This window comes from Diorhabda sublineata, chromosome 9, assembly GCF_026230105.1.
Source record: "Diorhabda sublineata isolate icDioSubl1.1 chromosome 9, icDioSubl1.1, whole genome shotgun sequence".
NCBI classification, from domain to species: domain Eukaryota; kingdom Metazoa; phylum Arthropoda; class Insecta; order Coleoptera; family Chrysomelidae; genus Diorhabda; species Diorhabda sublineata.
In genome coordinates this window covers 19,772,107-19,792,062 of record NC_079482.1, presented here as the reverse complement: position 1 = coordinate 19,792,062, position 19,956 = coordinate 19,772,107, and the positions used below count along the sequence as shown (strand labels likewise).

The following is a 19,956-nucleotide window of genomic DNA, read 5'->3' as shown; positions in this document are numbered from 1 at the left end:
AATTTCTAGAAGTTAAAATGAGAGAAACCTAATCTGTATCTATACACTTTTAATATAATGGAGGGGAGTTTTTTGACAATTTGAATTGAAAGTGTAAGAGAAAGGATACTTGTATTTTGTGATGATAATTAAAATTATGAAATTAGAGCAATTGTTAATAGTAAAGACGAATTAAATTTTCAAGATCAATAAATACATTAACAATGAAATTTATATTTAAGTATCCTGTCTGTTTCAATGAAATATAATTTGTGTTGAAGTCCCCGAGAATTTTTCATATTATTTTTGCGAAATGAGCAAACTGATTGACTACTTTGTAATATGTGGACTTGACTATAATTCTGGACTAGAATCAGACAAATACGCAGGTAAGTACTTAAGTTTAATAAAGGTTTATTTGTCATAGAATATTTCAGAGGATAATCTACATGTCTCTCCATTGGAACGATCATACAAAGGAAAAGTTTTGGCACACTATCCCAACAATGTTTCATCAAATCCTTTTGATGAATCAGCTGTTTGTATGGTAAGTTGGAACAACACTAAATTGAAGAAGTATTTACTGCTGTATAGTACAAATAAACAATTGTATTGTTTAATTGTTTAGAGTTTTAACAATTTCCTCAAGTATCCACATTTTATATGATTTTTTACATCAATTTAATCATGAAGTAAATAATATAGAATGTCGAAACTACGAGAATTCTGAGAAATATCAGAATTAGAATATTCTCTTAGTAAATCAAATTCCCATACAAAAATATTTTGATTTTTTTTTCAACTTGTTAGCTAATTTTGAGGAATTTTATTTTTCACTATTTTATGTTTCTATAATATCTAAAATTCAAGGTTTGTTTTGTTTAGACCTATTATTGTGGGCATTTTAAGAGCTTTATTTGTATTAAATATCAAAAATATAATTGATCTGAAGACAATATTATAGTTGGTAACCTTACATCACCGACTAAAGACTTTCTCAGGAAGGGATAATCGGCCTTAGTTAAAGTATATAAATAAATGGTACTTACAGGGGTGAACAATTATTATTAAACTGGACGCCAAATAAATTAATAAAAACTAAATTGATTATTTCTGGACACGATCCCCCAAATTAATATTTATTGCTGTGAACAATAAAAAAAGTTTCATTTAATAAATGAATTTATTAAAAAAAATAATAAATTTGCATTAACTGCATATCCAAAAGAGCACAATGAATAAATACAGTTATAAATTAAAAACAACTTTCTATTCGTTCTGTTTCCGAATTAAATAGAAAATAAGAATTCAAATAAAAATAGAAAATTTGTATATAATAAAAGGAAATTAATAAAGATAACTGGAATGTTGTGAGCACTATATAAAAAGCAATATTAAAAAGATATAAGAAAAACTTTCCAGAGTATATAAAGGATAATATCACCACAAATTTTACTAAATTTACTTTGATTTTAAGACTTTTAGAGTGTAGATAGATATAGGAAGTTTAAGCACTGAAACTGGAGTTTTATTGAATTATTCTAATGGAGTGGGAGGTCGATAACAAATTAATTTCTTCAAAAACTCGGATTTTAGAATAAATAAATCAGAAGTGACTACTGCGCCGAAAAACGTGAACAAAGGAATATTCAAAATGTTTGAAGAAAAATCTAATAATCTGAATGGCAAGTTACAAGTTTCTGATTTGTTAAGCTACATATTTTATTCTTATCAATAATTTCTGTATGTTCCTCAAAGTTTAATATACAATATTGTATAGATCAGGGTTTTATCAACTTGAAATGTTATTGAACCAGCGAGATCTAAAGGCTTCAGATGAAATTGTTTGATATTTTAGAATGCTTCAGAAATGATGTAAATCAGTGTATCTTAAGAACCTTTAAATTTGTTATGAAAGTATTGCTTGCTTCCAAAAACTACTTCCATAAGTAAATTAAGTCTATAAATGTACAGATCAATATTTGGTTACTTTAAAATAATTCTTTCTCGTAATTGTTTTAACAAGAAATCAAAATGCTTTCCAGTTTTCTTTGCCAGCTGGACTCAAATTTCGTACTCAAAAGCATTCGGTAACTCAAGCTCCAAATTTTCATTCCTATGTTATAACAAGAGAAGATGGGAAAAGATATTATGGATTCAGTCTAATATTTTATGAAGAAGTACAAAATCGAGATATCAGAGAAGCAATGCATACATTGCAGGTAAGTGTTGGGTTTGAGGATTTGTATAATGAAATAAAATAGATGTTATTGGAATTTATATAAGATATTCAAACATATGCTCCATATATTTAGGTAAATTAATTAAAAAGTATCTATTTTGGTACACAAAACTTTTTTATACTGGTAGATCTGTACTCTCGAAGTTAATGTGCTGAATGGAATATACGGCAGTATACTTAGGTAATGGTAGTCAGGTTGATATTATCTATACATATTTTTTCAGTGTCTTTGATTACTTGGGTTACGATATTCTTCTCATTAAGCTATTCAACATTAGCTTAAATGATTCATTTACCATTTTTTTATATCAGCTTCATAAAAATTTATGCAATTTCTGGAGTGCCCCAGGGTTCAGTTCTTGAACAGTTATTATTTTAAAATAAACCCATGGTTTGAATCTGTGCAGTGAAGAATGGGATTAACAAATTTGAAATTTAGTTGTTCAGCGAATGTGGTGGTTTCAAAAGACACTGTCGAAAATCCTGATTATTATTTGGTTATTAGAATCAAAATTATGAATATCTATCAAAGGTATTGAATTAGTTTGTATTGCAAACTATTTAGCAGTATAATAGTTTTACTCAATTTCACTATTAAATTTAAACTATAATATGTATCACATGATTTTTTCATTGCATATGTGTAGATCACAAGAAACTATTATTGTTATACTATTTATACTATTGAAATTAGGAAAGGATACTACTAAATAATGAAAAACAAAAAATTGATAAAAACCAAAACAAGTCAAGTTCACAAATATGTGGTAGCATGATAGTGACATTAGTTGCATGATCATTTTTAATATATTTTAAATATTATTTATAGGCTATGTATATCACTGAATTGTCAAGTGGACTGAAAGAACATACTATGCAAACACCTCAAAGTAAAGTACCACAGTCAAAATCTTTACCTAGATATTTCAAACTGAGTCATAATCCGAGTGGTGCAGCTTTAACCTATTATGATATCTGTAAAGACAAGTTGTATGTGTCAAAAAGTATTGGTATAATCAGTCAGTGTGGCTATGTTTATGCCATGAGGGTATTTTTGGAAAATTTATATAGGTTTGTTTATTTCAAAATTGATTGTATTATGTAATTTATTGTTGTTTATTTTTAGGTGTGTTCCTAAACATTCTAATATGACAAATAGTCTCAGTTTGGAAAGTTATGTATTCAATTTGTTATATGAAGTGAGTATTGATTTTGTCGTGAATAATAATATTTACTTAATAAAATCCAAATAAAAATCAACCTAAGAACTCAAGTAGTTTTAGTCAAAAAAATATTCAATTCAAAGCTTGAAGAAAATAAATCTATATATAATATATATACATATAATACATTATCCAAATATTTCTCTAAACTAAAATCTAAAACAAAAAAAAAACAAAAGAAGTAATATATATCAAGTACCTTATACTGATTGTGATGCCGTTTACATAGGCAGATATTTTGTAAATTTTTATATGAACAACTACGAACAATTTGATAGATGGCTGGTACATATTTTTGTGTTTTAATAACTAACGAAAAATCAATTTTACTTGTTAAAACTGATTTCTATTTTGATATTATTTTTATTTTATATTTGTAAGTTTGAAAAAGTAAAAATTAATCATCATGACTTAGCTGAACGCAAATAGTGTTAAATATATCTTAATACCATTATTGTTCAGAAGTGCCTTGATAAAAAGATCTATAAATTAGAAAACTTAACTTTTCGTAATCTATCATTGACTTACAACAGAATATACCAATATATATTGATATCAGGTCTCTTAAGACAATAATTTGTTTATCAAAACGCGTGCCAGAGAGTGTAATTATGAATATGTAATGGTAGTAGTAAATATTGTATTCAGAAATTGAGACATTTGTCTGACATATGATTTGAAGAACTGCTTTATTATTCTTTAAAGCAAATGAATGAAGATATATTGCTCAGACTTTATTGGGTAATCGGTTATATTTTGGATACACTGTTTTTTAAGGAAAGCAGCACAAAATTTGTAATGTCGGAAAGCTAGAATAATACTTGAAGCAAAAAATGTGTTACCTTTTTCTGTATTTTATTTGCAATAGACAAATAAAAAAATATCACCTCGAATAATTTTTGTATATTTAATGTTGATTTAAATAATCTGTTTCAGGTTCAGTTACCAGCGCCTGGTAAAAGTTTGTTGGTTCACTTGCCACCTGCAGATCCTCATTTACCTCTATCAAATGTCATAATACAAAATACTTTACCCCCGTATGAACTTCCCCATCATGATTATCCTTTAAGACTGATGTTTTTATGGCTAGGAGTTGATATTATTGTGCAGCTGTTCACTTGTCTCTTACTAGAGTACCAGGTTCTATTACGGAGTACAGGTTTGTATAATAGCACGATAAATGTTTTCCACTAATATTGTTAAACAGTGTATTTGTAACTATTTGGCAAACATGATCATAATAATTAAGAGAAATGTAACTATAAAAATGAATAAAATCACATACAATACATGAATATGTTGATTCTTGTTTTAGATCCTCAAAAATTGATGGTTGTTGCAGAAAGCGTTATGTCTTTGTTATTTCCATTTAATTGGCCTCATGTGTATGTGCCAATAATGCCTGCATCATTGCATCACTTTTTGGACGCCCCTGTCCCTTATTTGATGGGTGAGTATACAAATTTGATCTGTCACTAAAAGTAAATAATTATAATTGGTTGATTAGATAATTGAACACTTTATCTTTATTTTACTTCTAGAAAATACTTTTCTTTATTTTTTCTTCTATTCAGTTCCGCTTTTTTTAGTTATTTATTTTCACACACTTGCGCGAGTTAGGTGAGTGAGTAGTACTTTATGGACATTATCCGGGATCGTCTGGCAACACTATGAAAGTTAAATAATTTCGAGCGCGAGACGGGGAATCCCCGAGCCGTTAAAATATTTGTATTTCTTCTGTGAGCGTAACATAAACAACAGACTAGACTCGCATGGGCAAAATTTCTTTTTATTGTGTTGTAAAGTCAGTCAGTACACCAGTGGCATTTTAATAAATTAAAGTGTTACTTTATATTGTGATTTAGTTCATACTTAGAATAACGACTTTAATGAAATGATTTTGTCGAACCTCTTCCTCCTGGTACCAAGTCAGTGGCTCATTAGAATTTGACAAAATCGTGACTGTGTAAGAAACTAAAACGGCGTAAAACATTCAAATTGGTATTGGTATCCCCCTTGACAAGGAGTGCATCAACTTGCGCATTTCTTCTGTACACTTTATCAGCTTGAATCTTGCAAACCTAAGTGAAAGTGTTTCTAGGCATTTCAAATAGCAAATGAATATTATATCTATTGTTCGTCGGGTAGTTGGTATTACAAAAATATTGTATAAACATAATGGATAACTAATTTTATTATTTTTAAGGACTCTATGCAACATCAGAAAATATAAAGGTGGCCTCAGAAGCTAATCTATGTTATGTAGATATAGATAAATGTAAAGTACAATTACCAGAAGAGATGGCAGCTTTTCCACATTTAGAACCTTTTACTGCTGAAATTTTATCCGTTTTGGACAAATATAGTGTTCACATTCCTAACACTGAATATACTAGAAATACTCAGGTAAGTTTTAACCGAAATAAAACTAAGTACTCAACCGTTTTTCGAAAAATAGTTTTGCAATGTTATATACCCAGTTAATTACTATCATTTAATGGGAAACATACTTATGTTTTTAACATAATTGATATAAACAAACTAATTCTGGTATTTTTTAAGCCTAGTTTCTCATTTCGCATCAGTGCTTAGACCACTATAGGCCTAATATTTTTTTGCGATCTAACATGTGATTAATTAGTCAAAATCAATAAATATTGGACATCCAGGCCCGATCTTTTTTTGAAACACACCATGGGTCCAAAAATATTTCTATAATCTTTATCTCACTCACCATTTACAATAAACATGAATCTCTTAATGCAGTTGTGAAGGAATACTTTCTAGAAATTATAAAAAAAAACTATGGTTTGACCCCCTATACTGATGCTTTATGAACTCAAAGGCTTCTTCTGCTTATCTTAAAAGTTCTTTATTTCTACCATAAATATTACTATAAGCAGTATCCTCTAGGTAAAATATTTATTACGTTAACTTGGTTATTGATATGTGCCTCAGTTTAATGGTGAGTGTAGTGGTAGTGTAATCAGTGTGTTTTGTAAGAATAAAGGTTCCAGAAATTCCAGAATTACGAATAATAATGCAATACACAAAATATTTACCTGTTTTACATATATTAAATTGTTTGGAAATAATTAGATACATAATAAGAATCTTTTTAGTTGTGGAACATTGGTTTCTCTTTGAACACTCTATTTATTCTGGTATTTCATAAACTGGTATAAGATTCCTTTTTAAAATAATTTATTTCTGTTTCTCCTTTACATAGGAATAGATGATGTGATGTTGAAGCAGTTTCATTAAATATTTTCTCTAAATGTGTCTTTCATACCACAGCTAGAACGATCCACTTGTCTTGCACTGAATATTCTACAAACTGATACTTATATTATTGTCTCCTAAAAGATGCATTATTTCAATTTTTTTCTCTCCTACTATTCTTTTTGGCATGTTACATAATAAAATATATAAACTATATATAAATAATGATACTGATGATTGTAGGAATTCACAATGAAACTATTATTTGTCAAAAAACATAATTTCCAAAGCAATCAAGATTTAAATAGACATATTACGTTTTAATTGTATGTGGTATTAAATGTAATTTGTTTCTTTTATCAACTATTGTTTATTTAAATGTTTTATTTTTCACGTTTCGGATGATAACTCAAAAACTGACAAAGTTACTGCAATGATAACTATTTACTTGACATGATTTAAGATGAGATTTTCAAGTTTTCTATCAAGAGATTTTCTAATTTTGTGAGTTATGACACTATTTTAGCGGAGATGCGATTTATATGATATTTAGTTTAAGCATTCTGAATCCATTGAATAGTTATTTTTGTAAACAAATCGTTGATTACAATTCCCTATTTTCTGATTGGTTAAAATAGTTAATAACTTTTATTTTTTACGAACTACATATATAAATGAATGTGATCATCCTTTTAAATAGTTTTTGGTTAAAATGGTGTAGATTGTACTATAAGATTTTAATTGTTGTATTTTTATTCTAACAGCGAATATATATCCACATTTTTTCTATTGTTTCCATCAACTAAGTTTTGATGTTCTGCATTTCATTGATCGTGCGATCATCATCATAAGCTTTGTACACTTACAATTTTTTGTTTTTAACAAAATGAATATTTGGTTTTGTCCAGCAACTGAAAAACCGTTCTTGTTATAACATACATAATTTTGTTATTTGAACGAAAAATATACCTTCTCAAAGCTATAAACCATTTATTATTAAATGAAACTAGAAAGTTTGGCAGGTTTTAGATCACACTGTGTATAATAATATTTCATATATTTTTAGGACATTATTTCGAGAAGTAGCACATTACCAAGCCGACCGCACAATCTAAGAAAATTGTCTATACATGATACTCTCGAAACTGAACGACCACCATCTCCCCCTGGATCTGCTAGGTCAGAAGCTCTTCAACGAATTGCCGATATTGTGCGGAGAACGGGAGTGACTTTAGAACCAAAAGCAAATCATCCTTCAGATTCCTATAGTGAAGATCTCAAATTTAATAATGCCATAAGAGAGATATTTTTGAATAGATTCGTGCATATATTTCAATCATATGAAAATTTTGTGATATTTCCCAATCAGGTAATCACTTAATACATTTTATATAATGATGAAAGATAAATTAATCTGGATACTCATCTGCTTTTGAATATATATTAAATCTTGAAAAATATTAAATATATATTAAAAAAAGTATTTCTTATAAAAAACCTACACTAGTTTGAAATATCTAAAATCATATTAAGGTTGACTTACTTACAATCTATCAACAATTAATATGTACTGTTGAGTACAAAAGACTTTTCATCACATCAAATTTATCTTTCGGATTACTGCCGTCTTTGGCTTTATATAATTTTGAAAATATTGTTGAAGGATCACAAAATACAAATGTTTTCAGAACTATGTATCTGATGAAACTGAAATCTAATTATTCAAAGAGTTAGTGAATCATATATCGATATACAGGGCTACAAAAATGAAACCCTCTAACATTTTAACAAAAAGCAGCTTGAACTGTTGTTCTCTCTATGCATAGGTTGATATTAACCATGAACAGTTCATGATATATTTAAACGTTGAGCAAGCATCTGATTTATCAAAATACTATTCTTGCTCACTCAAACTGGATAATCAGATAAGGTATAGACATAAACTTTGAAATTGATTTATATTTACAGATGAAGTTATACAAACAAATTTTTGCTTCAATTTTATTTATATATTTATAAAATATCCTATTTACAAAGGGTATCAGGACTTTTGAAGATTTGATTATTTTTAAATATTTATTTTCAGGATAAAGAAGACTGGTTTAACAATAGAGATTCGATGCAAAATTTTGATAAAGCTTCGTTTTTATCTGATCAGCCTGAACAAGATCGAATGTTTTTGTGGAGATTTCTAGAGTCTCAGATGTTTGCTACTTTAATTGATAACAAAATATTGTCAATATGGGGTGAATGTGACAGTAATCTATTGATATTCGATAATAGAATAAAATTATTAAAAAATAGGTACGATCGAGAGAATCATATGCGATCTTTATGTTATGAGCCATGCATCAGTGTTCATGATACTCAGAAGCTGATTGATAGAAGATTGGCATGTCCTGATTTTGAATCTCCATTACCAAGAGAAATTATGAATTGCAGAGTTATTAATGGTCGACAATTTCCTATTTTAGGTAATAAGTTTATGTATTACATATTTTTGTTTAGTAATATTTTACTTAATTGAAAAATGAAACTTTGACTGGACAAAATGTAATAGTGGCTATCCACAAAGGAGTGTATTAGTTACATTTACGTGTAATAATTGAACCAATAAAAATTTCTAAATTAATCAGAATCAAAATGATTAATATCAAGCGTCAATTTGAATATTGAATTTCGGAATTGATGAACCTAGTGTTTTTAAAAACATATTACAAAATTTAAAACACCGCAAGTCTTAACTAATTACTGTAGTGATTTTTATTATTGTTATACTTTTATAATATTTTGATATGATCTACATAAGTATTTGAAAGCTCGGAAGGCACACCAAAGTAGACCAATTTTTATATATATTCCGACATATATTTATACACTAGTACTTAAATTGGAACGCAGTCTTTGCTAACTAGTTTATAAACGTTTAAGTAATGGGAGTGTGGCAGACACCATAGTGTACTCTTTTTAATATATATTCCGAGCTTTCGAATACTTATGTATGTATTCAACGTCTGGTAATTACTAATTAAGATTTGCGGTGGCTTTAAATTGTATTAATTCATGTAAAAACTTGAAATTTATGGGATTCCGAAGTCAATATTCAAAATCACGTATGCTAGAAATATTGATTAATTGAACGAAAGAATTGAACCTCCGTAGATCAAAATTCATTATTGAGGTATTTAACTGACATAATTATTTTTATTTAGGTATCTAAGAGATCGCAATAGGTCGAAACGTCCAATTTTTATCTGTTTTTGAAAAATTATACAAAAACTAATTTTAAATCAGAAGGGGCCTAAAATCAAGACGATTTGGAAGTATAAAGATTTTTTACTATAAGAGTATTTCAATATAAATTTAGTTGACAGTTGTTTGAAAATCTTTGGGTAATTTTTCTTGTTGTTAAAAATTTTAAATATAGCTCAGGATAGCGGTACTGAATAAAAAAGATTTGATTACTTCATAATCTGCAGAAAATATCACAGAAAGCAGTCAGATCTTCTATTTTTGTAGAACATCGGAGGGTAGATAAATGTAAAATTTTCAAGCAAGTTTTACTTAGATTCTTGTTCTTGTTTTCAGGAGATCGAATCTCTACAGCAATGTAGAGGTTGAGTAATGATTTTATTGCCTAGAAGTCTCATCCATCTTTCACCATTTTCAATTTGTTTGATATTGATTATTTTTATCAATCTAATTTTAGATAAGGATATATTGAATAAAACACCAGTACTCAATAAGGGAAGCATTCCAAGAGCTAGTACTTTTAAAACAGGATTGAGTTTTTCAAAACCACCTGAAGGGCCTAATGAAAGACATTCAAAAAGTTCCAACAGTCAGGATATGTCACCAGCTGTTATAGCACATAAAAATTGGAGTTTTGTTGATAAGCTTCTAAAAGTAAGTTCATTTATTATATGTCTATATATATATATATATATATATATATATATATATATATATATATATATATATATATATATATATATATATGCGGATACTCTTTGCTGACTAGTTAGAACAAAAACCAATATATTGGAGCTTGCAGATGTTTTTTTAACAAAGTAAGTCATTGCAAAAGCTAAATGTAACGATTTTAAAATTTTATGAAAAATATATTTTACCACCGTTTACCGTCATTTTATTGATTCTCTAAAGATGAATACTTAGTTATTCGAAAGCTCGGAATATATATTAAAAAAAGTACTTTAATGTTTGATTTGCCGTACTCCCATAACTAAAACATTTATATTCATTCATATCATTCACTAGTTAGCGAGGACTGCGTTCCAATTTAAGTACTAGCATATAAATATGGTAACTATATAACAATTATTAGGACTGTAAGGTGAAAACAAAGAGAATGTTACTTGCCAAATTAGGGTCAGAAGGAGTGACCTTATCTAGTAGTAACGTGACAGACAGTTTCGGAGCCATTGAAGAAACCACTTTAATAACATCGTTATGCGACTTTCTCGAAAGAGTGTGGTCCCATGGCCTACAAAAAAAGAGGAATAAATCGGCGCTATGGTCTCATTTACTTGCCTATCAAGAAAAATATCAATATATACCTAAAAAAGATAATGGCGAATTTGAGTTGACTACTAATTTAGAAAATTGGACAGGTCAGTTCGAAGATTCCAAATTAAGATCAGAATTACCCGAGTTGCCATCTTCTATATTGTTCGACATAGGGTAAGTTGAAATTATCATTACATAATTAAATAAGATTATAAGAAATTCGGGTTTCCCCCCATTATCTTGCAGATCTGCTCTCGCGTTGTCCATCTTATAGAATTTTAAATCTCCCATATATTGAATAAAATATTGTCTCCTCCTATTACTGAATACTTTGAGCTCTTGATTATGATTGTAAGCAACTAAAATATAATTACCATTACACCAACAAAAATACATTTTGGTATCTTAAGCTCGTTTATTTTACCAAGCTATGGTCTTAGTCTGTTAAAGTCGATTGCCTATAACTGTATTTGCATATTGCTTGAATTATCTTTCCTCTTCTATTTGGAGGATGTAAAGATGAACTCTTTTTAAATGACAAAAAATTTTATTTGTAAGACTAAAAACTACGCATAGTTAAAGTTTACTTGAAAACAATACCATGGTCATTTAACTTACTTAATATTTTATTCGTTCAATGTATTTTTTAATATTTCGTAAATTTTTAGGAATATTCAATCCATGACAGACGTTAAGACAGCTATAGGAATGGCCCGTGTATGGGTACGACTAGCATTAGAGAAGAAACAACTATCAAAACATTTACGCACATTGCTTTCCGATCAGACACTACTTAGAGCTCTTTACAAACGACAAGCATTTGTACGTTCTGAAGAAGAACGTGAACAATTTCTTTATCATTTACTCTCTTTAAATGCCGTTGATTACTTCTGTTTCACATGCACCTATGTAACAACTGGTAAGAAATATTTGTTTGAATTCATTGTATATTGCTTATGAATATGTTAGCGAATGCATTATCACTAATTATATTTGAATTAACAATCTTGTTATTTACTACACTACTACTATAACTACAAAATGAATGACTTGTGTAAAGTTAGAAATTATCAGTTTTAGAAACATATCAAATTGTTCGCCCATAGCAGCCAACCTATTCATGCAATCTTTTTGCGTGGTAATATAAAAATGAAGAGTTTGATGTGAAATGAAAGATATTTTCTTCAAACTTTGTATAATTCACCTGGCATAATGATATTTACAGCCATTCCTATTTATGCCTCTGGTATAAAATCAATTACTAAATTTTTCGGAATTCTTTAGACGACATAATATAAGAATTGTTAATAAATAGCACGCTATAATCCATTCTATTATTAGTAAAATCTAATTGAATTGTGACAAAAACTACATTGATCAATTTAAAAGTCACTCATCAATCGGATTACATCACACATAAGGAACAGCAAATTAAACTTTCGAATGTTGACATACTAAAAACGTAAATTATGAAGGTAATTCTGTGGCAAAAAATGAAAATTTTGACTTATTTTGGTCTTTATAAACATATTACTCAACATTGACAATTTGCGTAATTATATTAATCAATATATTACCTACAGTGTGAATATCAAAATGAAAATAACCACAAGAAGTACTCGTTCTCAGTTGTAATACGATAAAAGTATGTAACAGTGATCAATTAAATTATTCATAGTTGAATTATAATTATAATAGAATTAAAAATTTCAATCAAATTGTTTAAATATTTTCATCATTGACAGCTTTCTCGTTCCTATGTATGGGAACAATTTCTAAAAGTCCTCTTTTCTTTGTATTTGATTTCGTTTCAAGAATTTCGGAATTTTCAAAATAGAATGTGGGTTTTTTGATATTTCTTGATTTGTTAATGAAGTTCTATTTTTTTTATCATATTGATGACCTTTTAATCTATTTTATAAATAAGAGATGTCTGCCCTATGTAGACAGCGTCAAATTTAGTACAAGGCACTTGATATATAATCATTTTTTGGTGTTTTAGTTTTAGTTTAGTGAAATATTTCAATATCATATTTATTGAAATGATTCAATAGTTGTTGGGAAAGTCCTTGTAAATATGGTATGGAAAAATGTTTTATATTTTGATGTTCAGTTTCTGTTTTATTTCTGAATTGTTTATAGATCTTATTTTTAGTTTCGTTATTCAAATATTCATAAGATATTTGCCACAGGTAATTCTTTGGAGGTAGGATTATTTTGTGAAGTTGGGACCTAAGAATAAAACTTGATTCACTCAATTGGGAATTCGGTTATATTTTTGATCCAATTTGATATTATTTTGTGTATATATTTATCAACAGGTTGTTTTTGTTATCAATTTTTCAATATTTATTTTTGCAATGTTCTATTTTTTTGATAAAAACCTAATTAAATTCAAACTTTGAATTTTTAACTAGTTTTTAAAAAACTAATGAAAAGAGACCAGGACGATTTAGCAACAAAAATATTGGGAAGATCTTTCTGTTTCAGTGATACCATACCGTATTGTAATAGTACCAAATAAAAAAGGAGCAACATCTTCAGCAAATGTCTGGATGGTTCTATCTGGTACACTATCAGAAACAACTCGTATAGTAATTCCTAAAGCTACACTAAACTTTAAAATCAAAGTAAGAGTATTTTTGATTTCATAATTGACTATTCATTGTTGAATTTTATAATGTTTGGGTGTTTAATATTTGTAGCACAAAAATTTGGGAGTTCTTACAACATTTAGAATTGGACATGATAATTCTGGGTTATATGCTAAATGGATGATTGATTACATTATTGTTAGGAATGATATTTCTGGGCACACATACAAGTAAGTGTTTCCAAAATCCAGTTTAAACATAAGAATTTTATGCAGACTGATACAATAATAATTTTAAATAGTGGGGAAAAATCAAATGCAAAATATATGTATGCATTTCCATTTGGAGCTTATAAAAATGGCAATTAATCTTTTAGGTTTCCATGTGGTCGTTGGTTGGGAAGAGGAGTAGATGATGGTTCAACAGAAAGGCTATTGGTTGGTAGTTTGATGTCCAAAAAGGAAGAACTTGAAGATATAACAGTAAAATCCAGTACGGGTAGCTTAGGGCGTTCTACACCTAGATCAAGATCACCTGCGATTGCTCCAAGGACAGAAATGAAATCGTCACAAATTCAGCATATGTTAGGTACACCTATTTTACTATAAAATTCTAGTTCTACCAATGGTATATAAATGAGAAATAAACAATAATAAATTTAGAAAACTGAAAAAAACCGAAATTAGCGATATTCCTGAATTAAATAATCAAACATATCTTTATTTAATATTATTTATAATATATTTATCGATTATAGGTGATTGTGTTAATAAAATAATAAAATGGCACCACAGAAGAACATCAGAACGTCATACAACCTTGACAGCACTCATTTGTAGTGATAATGGGCTAGTTTCATGTTTAGAAAAGGTTTTCTTGTTAGGTTTCAAATCTGCAAGGCTTTTTATGGGAAAACATTATTTATGGGACTATTTTGGTAAGTATTAATTTGAGTTATAACTTATCTATGGTTATTGATTTACAAACTTAACATTCCACTCGCATTTGGACTGCGTTGATAATTTTTTCCAACTAAAAACATTGTAATTTCTGCTTCTAAATGTTCTTGATTTTACGTCTCTTCTGATTTAAAATTAGTTTCTTTTATAATTTTTCAAAGACATGAAAATTTGCATTTCGACTTGTTTAGTTTTTATCAAAATATATTTTGAAAAAATATGAAGTTATTACTGTGAAGTACATTTTCTTATTGTACGTTTTAGTGAGAGTCAAAGAACAATTTGAATTAGAATTATTACAAGAAGTATCAGGTAATCGAACGCACAGTCTAGAAAAAAATCATCAAGAAACAGTTGCAGTTTGGAGATGCTACTGTCATTTAATTGAAGAAATTAACCAAACCAGTAAAACTTTGGGGAAGGATGGTAAATTTCAACAGTTTATTTGTCTTAGTGTTAGGTATGTATATGAAAAATTATATTTACTGTTTTTTATTCATTAAATTGCAATTAATGCTTATTGTTTTTATACATTTTCGATGGTGACAGCTCGTCTTGAATAAGAAAAAGAGGATATTGCATATTAATATTGAATATGAGATAAATCTCAGTAATGTTGAAATAGCTTGGAGATTTGAATGTGGAGGGAAGCTTGGAGGATAAAAATAATACCAGAATAATGAGATAAAAATTCTGCTATTGTTGATCTATAAGAAAGAAAAAGAAACCCCCGAAAAGTTACATCCATAAATGTTTATATATAAAATCAATTCAGATAGTGACGACAAAATAAATGATTCTAAATTTGGTCCAAAAATACGATGGAAAAAGAGAAACGTTGCACTTGATATCTCTAAATCTAATAGCAACTTTTCTCTCGATATGCTGAAACAAAGAATCATTATGTGAAATATTGTAAATAATCTGGTAATATTAAAACAATCAATTATGAGAATTGGATTTTATAGGCTTGAGCATATTACATACAGATGTATACTCAACTTATCTAAGAGAATAAAATAATGTTCGAACATAGATACACTACTTACAAAGAAACGAGTACAAAAATTGCTTTGATTGTAAGTTTTTCCTAACTGTTGCATAAACTACCCAATCACGAAGTATACACTATGTATTTGTACTGCTGCACAGTTGTGCATAAACACCCGCATGAGAAACTTAATCCTTAAACAGTCACGAGCTTTTGCTGGACAGAAATTGAACATGCTAAGGAATTGAATGAAATTTCCTCGTTTATTTATCATGTTTTAGTTACTGCAATATTATATTATGGTGTTAGTTCTACAATGTTCTACAAAATAACAAAAATGGAGATTATACATTTTGATACTAGACCCCGCATTTATACAAGCATGCTCGTGGAAATGCAAAGGCGAAATAATATTTTAGTAGTGCAGCAGTCACACATTTCTGGTTATACTCGTGTTATTTTACTCTTCAGAAATTCAAGTACATTCTAATTATGAATTAACTATATGCAAAGCAAGAAAGTAACTTATTTTTTAATACATTATGTTACTATTATTTACAGAGAACATCTACTACATAGAATGTTAATACCAATGTCAAAGTGTAAAGTCACATCAGAGATGTATGAAGAAAACTCATTTCTACGAAAGAAAGGTCTACTAACTTTTCTCTGGCAAATTCTATTACCATTGGATGATTTGGATGTAGTTCTTGAAAAAACTGTGTCTGATGGAATTTCTTCGCCGTTGTCTCATATATAAAATAGTTTATAACCATGATATTAAGTTACAAACAACAACATGTAACATTTACACTGAAAATAATAAAATGGCATTAGAACGCTTACGAAATTTACGATTTACTTGAATCCTAGGAGGTTGGAGCTGTAATGTCGATGAATTTCAAATTTCAAACGCATTTCAACCTATTAACCTAGTTTATTTTTCATAATTATGAGCTTTTAACTGTTACATCAAGTTGAAGTTTTCACCTACGGCAGTCCTTTATTAAATTATTCATGATTGCGTTGAAATTTATAAATTTTACTCAAATTGTTTAGGTCTTTATTATCATTGACATCTTTCTCATTCCTATGCATGTGAACTATTTTTAGCAGTTCTCTCTTTTACTAATTGGACTCTATTTTGATAATTTTCGATTTTTTGTAATTAAATGTATGCTTTTGTTCTGATATTTCTTAGTTTGTTGATGCGGTCTTATTTTTTTATCATATTGATGAATTCTTAATCTATTTTGTAAATATTGAGATCTCTGTCCTATGTAAACAGCATGTCAATTATTTATTTTTTTGGTGATTTATATTTAAGTATAGTGAAATATTCTAATATAATTATTTATTACAATGATTTATTACGAATTATAAAAGACCTAAAATCACTACTATTTCAACTCTATGAAATATAAATTATGATGAGGAAATTTAATTAACTGATTTGACTCGAGCTTTTAATTTTTTTTTCTATTTTCTCTTTTTGATAATCTTCAGCTGTTGTGTTTTTAAAATGAGATTCATATTTTTATTTAAAACTGTTCAAGATGAGGCTATGTTTATTATTTTTTTCTTGATTTGTATTCGTTTATAATATTGGTTTTGTAATTATGCATTATTTAATGATAATTGGATATGAAGGATATTAATAATCTTTTGAACACTTTTTAATTACTTTGGCTGATATTCAGGTGAATTAAATTTTATATTTGTTTTTGTATAATTGTATAGGTGGGTTCAAAAACTGTACTTGTCTAAAATCATAGTTTGGAACAACTTTGTAAAACTTTGTAACATTGATCTCGCTGACATAGACTATTGGCATGCAAAGTTTTAATAATCGTTGTAAGGAATGTATTTTCATTGGTAGTTTTTTATGAAATAAATTTGATTAGAAATGACAAATAAAAAAGGGGATGACTTGTATGGTTTTAGAACTTGACCCTGTTTATTAAACGTGTTTGATTTTTGATATGTTTATTCAAATAGCGGAATTTAACAGTATAGAAATTTAAACCTTTTATTTTTGGGTGAACATTGGAAATAAACTAGTTCATTCACTAAACAAATCAAATATACTTTATTTGTACATAATAGAATAACTAATGTAATTATTCGCGGCAAAAAATTAATTATATTAATTATATATAGAATTATAGTCTAAATTGGAGCACAATAACAGCTGATCGGTGAAAAAAGATACGGTGTACACATAAAAGGTATTTATACAATAGTTATATTGTATAAATTTGTATAATATAATAAATTGTATATATTATAAGTTTTAAAATGCTCTACTGCTGCTTTTGAGTGAGGTGTTTAACTACAGGAACCAAACAGCAGTCCTTGCTAGTGTTGTCTTCAGCTGTCTACTTTTTCATTATTTAAAAAAATGTGTACTAACCTACTACAGATAAATTAACTGTTGTTGTTCTCTTATTCCTGGCGTATGAGTATTTTTCCTATATGCTTGATATTATTCTATTAAAAATTGGAAAGAATGTTCTTCTTTTGACATATATGAAAATTTACTGTTTTACACTAAAATCGATTTAATCAAACAGATGAAAATATTAGTCTTTAAAATTTCTAATCCAATATTTCGCGAGACGAATCCAAAAATATTTTTCAATCTTTTTTATGAGAACTCATACCTATTCACACACCTTTACTATACATAAATCTGTTACTCCTAATCGTTCAGGAATCTTTAAACAACATAATATTAAGATAGCTTAAACACAAAATTTGACATTTAAATGTGTATCTACTAAAATTAAAGACAGAACACCAACCATTAAATTGCTTAGCATAGTTATACAGTTATATATTTTTCTATATTGTACTTGACCATAATTTCAGTCCCCAATGATGAATGCATAATTATTCGAAAGCCCGGAGTATATATTAAAAAGAGTAAACTTTGGTGTTTAATTTGCCACACTTATTTTTTTAATCAAACATACTCGCACAATGTTTGCCCAAAAATTTCATTTCATTAAATATCTTTTTTATATTTTGCACGTAGTAAGTACGATACGCAGTTGGGTGTTGTATTGAACTTCAGTAAGATACGCATAATTTGAAATTATTTTGACAGAAATATATACTTTGTAGATAGTAGAGAGGCAGTTGAAAGCTTTGAACACAACCTCAAATTTCAGCTGTGATTGTGTATTTTTTCTTGTGTATATGATCAATTATTGTAAATTTGAAACGAGTATTTTAAATAAATGTTGTTTTATTAAACAGAAGAGATATATGGTGTCTAATTAAATGAGTAACTCAAGGAAACAAAAAACTAACATAAGTCTAACATATTAATTGTGAATCGTACAGTCAGTGAGTACTTTGATGGTTACAATTGCTGTGTCTTTTGCATTCACAGTTATATTTGGTGGATTTTCAGTTGACATGAAGTTTTGTCCAAGGTTTTGGTCACTAGTAGCTTCAATTCTGCAGGATGATTGTTTGTATCAAATGAACCTGAAGAAAATGATTTTGATCGTTGAGATAATTTCCATTTTTTTCTTTATAGAATTATCAATGTAGCCCTCTTCAACAGATGCCATTTTTATGCGAATTAGACTTTTAATGCAATAGCCTCTATGATAAGTTAATATTAAGAGTTTATGTGTTTAAGGTAGTAGGTCTCTGGTTAATATATTTTCTATAATTTTAATCCATAACCCCTCTGTAATTTGAAATAGCCTGGACATAATGCTTTTCGTTTTAAGTATAGATATAATAAAAATATTATCTTTTTTCTATGAGAACATCTTAGTGAGCTCTTCTCTTCGCCAAGCACCAGCATAACCGATAATGAGAACAATAGTTGTAATAATTTATATCGGGAAATGAAAATCCATATATAATTGAATACCTACTTTTATTGCCAAGACTAAAAGCCCGTGGGCTATATATATTAGACCAGACCTGAATTTTTTTACATAGAGGCCCTTATACCTACCATATATGAGGTGGGGACTCACAGAGTCAAAGTGGTAGTTGCGACTAACGATCAGGTAAGACAAGTATCAATTTTTGGTGAACTCTGAATCCATTTGACCGCGTCTGCCGCTTTAAAATTTGAATATATACTATTATTACTATTGGAAACTAACAATTGCAAGCATTATCGCGCAGTTGACATTGTGGTAGACAATTTTAAAAATTCCAAAAAAAAAAATTTTGAAAACATTTGACTAGA

General features: G+C 28.3%; 1 protein-coding gene across 1 annotated transcript; it reads left to right on the top strand.

The window, feature by feature from the left end:
- The first annotated feature begins 35 nt into the window (after positions 1-35).
- On the top strand, positions 36-19,000 carry LOC130448827 (DENN domain-containing protein 5B). Its single transcript, XM_056786367.1, has 19 exons — positions 36-368; positions 417-526; positions 2,025-2,201; positions 3,051-3,292; positions 3,348-3,420; positions 4,381-4,603; positions 4,760-4,894; positions 5,651-5,850; positions 7,733-8,035; positions 8,753-9,140; positions 10,376-10,572; positions 11,012-11,367; positions 11,862-12,112; positions 13,684-13,823; positions 13,899-14,017; positions 14,164-14,375; positions 14,545-14,724; positions 15,011-15,206; positions 16,299-19,000. Exons 1-19 carry the CDS (start codon positions 293-295, stop codon positions 16,495-16,497), a joined length of 3,777 nt encoding a protein of 1,258 aa, XP_056642345.1. The 5' UTR covers positions 36-292; the 3' UTR covers positions 16,498-19,000.
- Positions 19,001-19,956: the final 956 nt, after the last annotated feature.